The sequence below is a fragment of the Anopheles nili genome, chromosome 2, assembly GCF_943737925.1.
Source record: "Anopheles nili chromosome 2, idAnoNiliSN_F5_01, whole genome shotgun sequence".
NCBI lineage: Eukaryota > Metazoa > Arthropoda > Insecta > Diptera > Culicidae > Anopheles > Anopheles nili.
The window spans coordinates 6,494,654-6,504,530 of NC_071291.1; the positions used below are offsets into that span (position 1 = coordinate 6,494,654).

The following is a 9,877-nucleotide window of genomic DNA, read 5'->3' on the forward strand; positions in this document are numbered from 1 at the left end:
GTTTTCTTCTCATACTAATTAACTACATGTGAAATTTTCAATCACTTCATTTTTTTTCCTATCGTGTGTCCGCGTGTGTTTGTGTGTGCGTGTGTGCATGCGTGCGCGCGACCCGTGCGGTGCAATCCTACTCCCCGTGCGCCCTTCCCACCACCGTTCCTCAGGTACCGGCCATTTCGCTCGCCTACGAAGCACCGGAGAGTGACATTATGAAGCGCCGACCGAGAGATCCTTATCGTGACAACTTGGTCAACCGCAGGTCAGGATACGTTGCCACGTTCTTGTATAAACGTTCCACCGATTGAATTCATCATCGTTTCTGTTACAATTTTTATTTGTTTTTCACACATATGAATATTATCGACACGAAACGTTATGTTTCTTTTTTGTTCCATGTTCGCTCTTTTCGTTTCGTTTTGTGTTCTGTTTAGGTTTCATGTTCCTACGAATATGATTTCATATTCAATGGAATATGTGGCCAAAGCGATGGTAGCTTGCTGCTGCTTCGATTTATCTGTTTTTTTTTTTTACAATTACATGTTTCGTTTTGTTTCGCTTCTGTTCCTGTTCGGTTGGTAACACTAAATAAAATTACGTTCGTGGATGTTTGTTTTGTGTTTTCCTTTTGCAGAAGCATAAATGTATATGCGGTTTCCGTTCGTGTTATACCGTTTCGTTTCAATTTTTTGCAATCCCCAGGACACTCGCCCAAGAGTATTGTTTTAACAGATGTGCCTATCACTTTGCTACCACATTCATGTTTCAAACCGTTTGCAATGCTCTGTTAGAGCTTGTCCGGTGCTTGGTGTAATTTTGATGTACTCATTCCCAGGTGTTTGCGTGTGTTGATATGTTTCTTTGTACTTATGCAAGAATGTTATTTACTTCACACCGAGAAAAAGTGATATGATCTAAGATCTCAATCAAACGAAAATAACTCCAATAAATGTATATGCGCAGCGCTCTTGTCTGTGGCAGAGATATGCTCCAGTTCTGCGTGCTGCAATTTTTTCAAACATATTTTTTCCACTCGCGAATTGTAGAATCTTTCTTATCACCTAATATTCCTAGCAATTGTATGTCTCATCCAATATTATGGTGTGCTGGTGAATACAACATCGAATATGCAACAACAAAACATTTCCTCGTTTTTCTCCAAGTTACGTTTTCGTCTGTCTGGCGTGATGATGGAATGTTTTCATACATTTTCTCCATGCAAGAAAACTTGTTTTCTTTTAAATATTTCTCTTTCTATCTCTGTCTCTCACACTATCTTTCTCTTGCGTTGAGCTTGTGTCCTAGAATGTCCTAGTATGACCGTTTAGTATGAATCTATTAGCAAAAATTTCATTAGGATATCAGCAACTTGTTCCCTTTCTATAAAACACTCTGCCGGAGCTGCCGGAATGTGTCTAGTTTTTGTGATAGCATAAACTGTACTTTCGTTTTTTGTGTGTCAAAAATTCGACATTTTCTCTTCAATCTATTCTTCAAAGGATCAGCTGTTTAGTTTTCATATTTACGTTGTTTTTTGACCTATGTTCCGATCTTAAACATTCTCTGTTTTGACGTTTTGATTTTTGATTTCATGCTCACCTTGTTCACATTATCCTAGATGTCGTGTTAGCCGAGTACCGTAGAAGCGCGCCCGTTCGTTTCTTTTACTTAGAGATTTTGGAATGGTTAGCGTTATTTGCAGCGGTTTCGGGCTCACACGATCCGTTGCACTACTAGAATTAGATGATCACATGTACATCCACTATGAATGAAAATCAAATCGAACTCTCAAAATCCCTCTCAATATAAGCGCATTCGATTCGGCTCCAGCAAGAACATGTATTTGATTTTCCTCCACCATACCCAATAATAAATCCCGATTGCAACTAAAATTTACCCCACAAAACATGATAATACCATATAGACCCACCTTTCCGTGCAATGTATGCGTGTTGTTACGTTCGCTTTAGATGTAATGTTGTAATGTGTTCCCTCTTGTTCAATATATGCCCCGATCGCAGGCCCTCGTTTTATATGTAAAGTGTGTTTCTGTGTGTGCGCGAGTGTGAATGTTTTGTGATTGTGTTAGCTAAAAAAATCCCATGATATGATCTTAGAGGATACATATTGAACCAGTAGCATTCTATAGTTTTGATGTTAAAACAATAGCATAGTTGTTTTATATATGTCCCAAACTAGTAAAATGTTACGAATCTCCTTTCCTTTTCATGAAGTGAAATCCAAACATGCCAAACAATGACCGGCTGTAATTTTGTAAATGGATGCTAAATAAGACCACCAATTATTTCGGCAAAAAACTAGCTAAACATGTTCATGAAAGATTATTAATGGCAGCTTCAATTTGTAAGTTCCAATATTATGCATTGGAGTCTGTTGAAGTGGCTTTTACGACCTGAAATTAGCAATAGCAATATTTGTTCCTCAATATCAACTGTAAGTGGAGTTTTTGATGATTTTTGTCGTAATCAATGCAGTCCTGCAATTATTTAGCCGTTTGATCTTATAGATAAACAGCTCAATAATTAGCTACATTAGCCACGTTCAAAATGACTAACGCTCATTCTGCGATATAACGATATGTTTCCGTTCCATACTCACTTTCGATATTTCGGCACACCTACTCAATACCCTACAAAATCCACAGTACTACCTTTCGCTCTCATTATTCCGACCACTTCGTCATCGTCCGAACGGCCTCTCTCCTTATATTCCCCATCTTATCTAACTCTCTAAATGTCTCCACATCAAAAAGTGAGTATTGCCTATGAGAACAGTGTGTTTATGCTTTCTTTTACACCTTCTCTATAAACTTCTTTGTCTTTGCTACCTGACGTCTCTGTTACTGTTCCAAAGGCTATTTATTTCCTTTTTTCCAATTAATACTCATTTAATTGCGTTTTTCTTGTAAGCCTTTGGAATATTTCCCTATTGCCATTTGCTCTTTTCGTGCTCTCTTTCTCTGTTTCCTTTTTCTCTTTCTCTCTCTCGCTGTTTTAACTTCGAGCTTTGAGCTTTGTACACAACTTGTACAAAATAAGGTTCTTAGCTTATCTTTTCCTTCTTCCCTTCTTTTACGTATTTGCATGACTAATTGAGCTTTCCGTGTGTTGTTAGTATAGTGTGCTTAATTTTGGCAAATTCGATTTTAATATTAACGGCTTTGATAAAAACGTAATGCGCGTTTGAAACAGCATTACAGATTACACAAAATTTGATGTAAATTGTTTCGCTTTAATTTGTTGCATGCCATTTGCTTTGTAGTAATACCGCCGCTTTCAAATAGCTCTAAGTAGTTGTAATACTTTTGGGTAGTATTAAGACGCTTTCTAACTGTCTAATCTTATGCGCTAACATAAAACTCACAGTATTGGGGGTTTTGGGACAATTGGTTATTTGTGCGTTGTCGTGTTCGTTGCTCGTATAATAATGCCTTTATAGGCATGCATAAACGTTTATTTTGCAAGCAGCGGACACACAACTGCAAAATTGTCCTAACATCGAACCACTAATCGTAGTTACTTAAAACTCATCCGTAAAATGTTTCATTTCTACCAATGATCGTGGTTGAGCCATATTGTATTAACGTTTTTATTTTCTTCTCTCTCCCCCTTCCTGTCACTGTTTCTCGAACCAATTTTCTCCCCTTTGTTATGCAATGCCATTTTTATCCATTTGCGAACGGCTACAGACTTATCTCGATGGCCTACGGTCAGATCGGTATGATCCAAGCCGCGGCTGGTTTCTTCGTCTACTTCGTCATCATGGCTGAGAACGGATTCTTGCCGCTGAAGCTGTTCGGTCTGCGCAAGAACTGGGACTCGAAGGCCATCAACGATCTCACCGATTCGTACGGTCAGGAATGGGTACGTATCATCTCGCCGCTGTTGGGACTGCTTGAATCGTATGGTTAAAGCACGTTTTTCTTCTTCTCTTGCGCCCCACAGACTTACCGTGATCGTAAGACACTTGAGTTTACCTGCCACACCGCTTTCTTCGTATCGATCGTCGTCGTGCAGTGGGCCGATTTGATCATCTGTAAGACTCGCCGTAACTCGATTTTCCATCAGGGCATGAGAAACTGGGCCCTCAACTTTGGTCTCGTGTTCGAAACGATACTGGCTGCCATCCTGTCCTACACGCCGGGCATGGACAAGGGTCTGCGCATGTTCCCACTGAAGTAAGCACCCGTAACATGGTGATGGTTGGGTTTGATAACTCACCATATCCCGACCGAGCGTCCTCGTGATGCTTTCGTGAGCTACATGACTAATCATTCTCCCGTATCTCTCGCTCCTACTTTTAGGTTCGTCTGGTGGCTCCCAGCTTTACCGTTCAGCTTGTCCATCTTCGTGTATGACGAAATTCGTCGCTTCTACTTGAGACGCAACCCAGGCGGCTGGCTAGAGCAGGAAACGTACTATTAGGTCAACAAATTTATATTTAAAAAGATTAATTAAACAACACACAAACCCAACTCTCCCTAAATACACACACACAACATACACACATACATTCAAAAACACATGCATACCCAACACACAAACAGACGTACGCATGCTCACGCGCAGACACATGCACTCACACGGAAGTCGAATCCGGTCGGATGAGGGAGAAGATTGAGGTCAAGCTTAGCATACTACGTGTAGCAGGAAGGTTAAAATCATGCCACAACACACACACACGCATTATAATAAACCGATATAAGGAACGGTGTGGATAGTTTGCGAGCAAAACAAGCATATACATAAGCATCAAATACGAACGAATAGTAGAACGATGATTAAGCAGTTTCACGATGAGGGTAGCCAGCAAAGGCGCAGCAACAATGGCTGAAGCTAGCTAGGGTAAGAAGATAATCGACCGTAACGTGAATCCGCTTAGCCCACCCACGGCCGCCAGATGCGCCGGCAGGAGCACGATACGTGCACGCAGCGTTGTAGGAACGGGATCGTAACCGGTGTGTGAGTTGGCATAAAGGAGCAGGAAAGGATGCGTGTACAAGAGAAACGGTCCGGTGTGTGCTGTTTGGAACCCGGCAACGACGAAGCGACGCCGACAGTAGTGTGCGATCGTAATAAAACGCTGTCTGTGGGAGAAAAAAAAACACCACACGCACATACACGAATCGATGGAATTGGCGATGTGCAGAACGGTTGAGAATGATGATGACGAACGTGGTATTTGGCGATGTAATTTTTCTCGCGGATTGGTAGAAGGTGTATCATCAATCCTCTGAGCTGTTGAGCGCAGATCATCGTTAGTGTATGTGTGCGGAAGATTTGTTGTTGCTGTTGTACGTTGGTCGTCCAGGATACTCCCGGCGGAAGGGGTGGCGATAATCAATCTCATGCGGAACGTATGTTCTTCAGTCAGTTGCCATATCGGAACGTTGTTAGCTTCGTTGCCTAGTTTTCCGATCCCTGAGTCGCCCGTTTTTGCGTTAACTACTCCCGGATGATACGGGGGGAGTTGCCAGTTCGCGTGTGCCTCCCGAGCAGCGTTGGGCAGAGTGTGAGCGCATGTGTTTTCACTGCGTGTCCGTGTGTGTGTGCACGTTTGTAGCCGCAATCACCAACGTGTCGAGTGTGACTCTCGCGATCAGAACCAGAGGGGATCGAAAATGCGCCATGCAAACGCGAATGCGTATTTTTTTAGGATACTTGTAGTAAGAATATTCACCGCAGCAGTTGCGTTTAGGGGCAGAACACAGACAGCAGATGCATCAAATCGCAGGCTTTCGAAGATTACGTACGCAGACGGTAATCAGTGCAAATACATGATAGTGCAGAGCTGTGGCATTATGAATGAAATGAATGTGAAACAACAAAAGAGAAAAAATCAGAAAAGAACGCAACCTACAAATGTCTTGCGAATCTACAAATTTGCAGTGAACGAGGGCAAAAACCCAAACATCTTGGGCGCGTGCTGTACAATGGGGTTGTCCTAGCGGAGCCTGAGCATTGAGAAAAGAACAGTTGAAAAGACACGCGGTGTTACACGGTGGGCATGCAAGCAACGCTCATCCGCCCCTACAAGGGTTGTTTTAATTGTTTTCCAATGTTTTTTTTAAACTATTATTCGCATTGCTTTTCCGCTAACGTTGTAGCGAGAGCCAAAGCAAGCAAGCTGTTAAAATTATATATATACATATAAATATGATTGTGTGTGTGTGTGTGTGGCTAGGAAGTGGTTTTTACCATTTTTTTTATATTTTTTTGTTTGTTTGTTTCGTACTTGCTGTCCGTTTAGTGTGTACGTTGGAACGATTTGCTGCCAACATCGTATCATCACCATTCGCCATGGAAAGCCATCATTTTATATCTCCTTATCCCAGTCAGCTGTGTCCGTGTCACTGTGTTGCCAGCTCGACGCAAGCCCCATTAGGTATTGAGGCGTAAGCACAGGGAAAATAAGGGAGACGCTGCGCTGCACAGCATACTTTGTGCGCACCATGTTTTTCTTACACACGCGACGCGTTAAGGTATAATGTGTATCTCATAAATGTATAACGTATGTCTTCGTTATAAGCATACAGCGCAATTACATACCCTCCCACTACCATTAACTAGCAGAAAACCGAAAATCCTGACGCATAATCCCTTAAGAAATACACACACACACACACACGTACATTCAAGCGCGTCCATCAGTGGAAATTGATTAAAAAACGCTAAATAATATGCATCTACCGAACTATGCTACCGACACGCCATACAAACAAAACTATACCTACTCAATGGCAAAAAAAATGCGTCAGACATCCAGGAACGAGTTCATGATGTGTCCCGCGCGAGGAATCTCCTCGCAGCCGGCTCGTCGTTCTGAATTCCCCCCCCCCCCCCCCCCACGTTCATTGTTCTCTAATTAAACGAAAAACAAACAAGATAAACGGACAGAGAGAATGAGAAGAGGTAGAGCCAACTCATAGACAAGACACACAACACACGCGCACACAGCGACACTAATGAACACGATGCAAATGATTGAAATCAATTCGTTGTTAGTTACAAATGAAAAGAAGAGGTAATAAAGTAAATAATACGCTCGGAACATACTTTAAAGTGAATAAAAAAACCATAGTAATAGAATAAAGAAAAGGAATCTGTGCAGAGTGGTATAAAATATTTAAAGGCAAACGGTAGAAGAAGAACAAACAAACGATTTTGCGTATAAAGTAAATTTCAAGACGGAATGCTAAATGAAGCAACTTTAGTGCTGTGTAGCCGTCGCCAATGTCGTGTGGAAACTCAAACAAATCGAACGATGATCTCCACGCGCACAGAACAACAGAAGGACGTGCAGAATAAAACTCATATACACACAAAACAGAGACATAGAGAAAGGGAGAAAAAGAGAAAGAGAGAAAGATATAGAAAGAGAAAGGAAAAAGAAGTAAAAGTACACATACACACTTTTCCCACCCGCGGATCAAGAAACCATACAAAAATGAAATTCAAAGTGCATACGTTACGGAACGGATGCAAACATTAATCCTTTAAAAAGAAGCAAAATGGAATCACTGAAAACACACACACACGCGCGCTGTTTAGAAACGACATAGAATTTGAATATATGCGACAAAGTTGAGGTGGAAGGAGCTGATTAATGCCGACAGAAAACAGCAAAAGCTACAAATAGAGACAAAAAAAAACAACAAAATTTGTTATGTTCATAAGAGAAACAAAAAAAGCAGTGCAGAGCTGAGAGATAACGTTAAAAGTAGAGAATTAAATAAACAAAAAAAACGCGGATCTGTTTTATTCTTTCTTTCTTCCTTTCGTTTTCGAGTGTTGTGTTTTGCGTTGTTAGAACTATCGCTTGTTTGTGTGCCGATGGTCTCGTTATGCGTTTTGTGTATCGTTTTTCGTTTTCCCCCTTTCAATCCCTTACCCCCATACGTGTCTCTACGATTGTTACAGTCCACCATTGCGACTGGTGTTGTTATTTTAAATTGATCTTATAACGTTACTCGGCGGCAATTGGAATGGAAAGAGACGCTTGTATTTACCTGTAGCTCCAAACCTATCTGCTTTAAGTTTTAACATAGCTGTTCTACTTTTAATCGTATACTTCTTTCAAGCAGCATTGGTCGCTTCTAAAGCAGAGTAAGCGTAATGTAGGAAGTATAACAAAACAAAGATGAAGAGGAAGCAAAAAAAAATAAATCAGCCTAAGTCTTGTTAGTGTTTGAACTGCGCAGTAAAAGCAAAGCAAAAGAAAACGATCGACCGAACGAACGAACAGAAAACTTGAAATCAAATACGCAAAAAAAACGACGGTAGTTTGGACACGGGAAGTGATGGTGGTAAACTAAGCCGAAGCGGCATTTGAGACCGAGAGGGAAAGGTTTAAATCATACACAAGCAACGCGTCACATAAAACTGCCCGATTGTTGTACATGAGAAATAAATAATTATATAATAAAGATTAATAATGCGATACAGAAGCAAGAGGAAGATACATAGGCGAAAAGCACTACCATACTGAGCAGAAGAAACCCGCACATTGCGTTCGGGGGCGCATGTAGAAGCATGGCCATGGTATAGATAAACGGTACCAAGAAAAGCAGACGAAGAGAAAATCCCACGCAGATAAATAAAACTAAATTAATAAGTAATGCAAAATCCACAGTCACTCGCACGCGGTGGCATCGCTCCTGCTTATCTCTTAATCAGGTGTCCTAGCCGGAGGCCGGTAGTTGAAGGAAGCAAGCGGCTATGTCGTAAGCAATTAATAAGACCATTTCGACGATGAGAGTGTATTTCGTTATTGCAAACGTACAAACGCCTCCTTTTGCCGATTAGTTTGCCTACTACCGTGCAAGCAAATGCAATTTGATACACATACACAAACTCACACAAAACTCCCAGGAAACACTACACGACATGAAATACTAGCATCCACAATGCAAAACACACATAGGTAATAAGAGAGATGATCGCTAATCCTATCGCCTCCGCGCAGCCTCCGCCGCCATCGCCCTCTCTCTCTCGCTCATACGCACACGTAAACACACATACAAAACACACACACACACACAACCCCACAGACAGGCAGCCAAACAAAACCCACTTCAGAACTTGGAGCAAGGCGGATTTCAGCATACCAATCAACAAACGAAAAATTCCATAAAGTAACGCAGCAGCAGCAGCAGCACCTAATAAAACCCAAAATGAAGAAAATGAAAAACGAACAAAAAAAATGATAAAAACAAACTATGATTAGCTAAATTTGCAGCAAGCTCTTGTACGAAAGTAAGTAACACAAGTTAAAAGAAAAAAAAAACAGAAAATAAGCTCGTTTAAGCAAAACCCAAGAAACAAAAGGTTAGCAAAACCAAAACCACTGGTGGAATGGAATCGAATGCTATGAAATTTGATCGTACCGAGCGAGAGGGAGAGCGAAAGAGAGAGAGAAAGAGAAAAAAGAATAAAAAGAACGTAAGAAGAAAAAGGATAAGAAGGAGAAAGAGGAAGTGGAGGGATGCACCATGAAGCAAAGCAGCCGATCAAGTAAAATGCCGATTAAGTAGAATGCAGAATTAAATTACTAAACAAGTACATCGTAAGCAAAATCCAGTTGAACGGTAAAGCGCAGCCACCGGAGCGGATCGGACGTGTTGGAACGTTGGAGCAGCGCTGCAGCAGACATCTTCTGACCCCGGGATGACACAGATCCTGATGAACCCACCCTGCCCGCGGTCGCGGTGTGTTAGTGGAGGTGTTTGTGTATGTGTGTGTGTGTGCGTGAGGATATATGAGTGGACCAGATATCCTCCCAGAACTGCTGGCGCCTTGCTGCGTTTAACGCAGCAGGCGCTGGAGTGCACATGGCTCGTGCAATCCCGGCACAACACACA

The 9,877-nt window shown here is 41.7% G+C and overlaps 1 protein-coding gene across 5 annotated transcripts in view; it reads left to right on the plus strand.

Annotated features, from left to right (window-relative positions):
- LOC128721663 (sodium/potassium-transporting ATPase subunit alpha) overlaps window positions 1-9,364 on the plus strand; it is a 62,549-nt gene extending 53,185 nt beyond the window's left edge. For 4 of the 5 annotated variants that reach the window (XM_053815441.1, XM_053815440.1, XM_053815442.1 and 1 more), the window contains exons 8-10: window positions 3,707-3,881; window positions 3,963-4,195; window positions 4,322-9,364. In XM_053815441.1, the coding sequence (XP_053671416.1) occupies window positions 3,707-3,881; window positions 3,963-4,195; window positions 4,322-4,442 (529 nt within the window). In that variant the 3' untranslated portion in view covers window positions 4,443-9,364. Of the gene's footprint in view, window positions 1-164; window positions 260-3,706; window positions 3,882-3,962; window positions 4,196-4,321 lie in introns of all 5 variants that reach the window. The other variant, XM_053815439.1, reaches the window with a different exon arrangement.
- The last annotated feature ends 513 nt before the right edge of the window (window positions 9,365-9,877 follow it).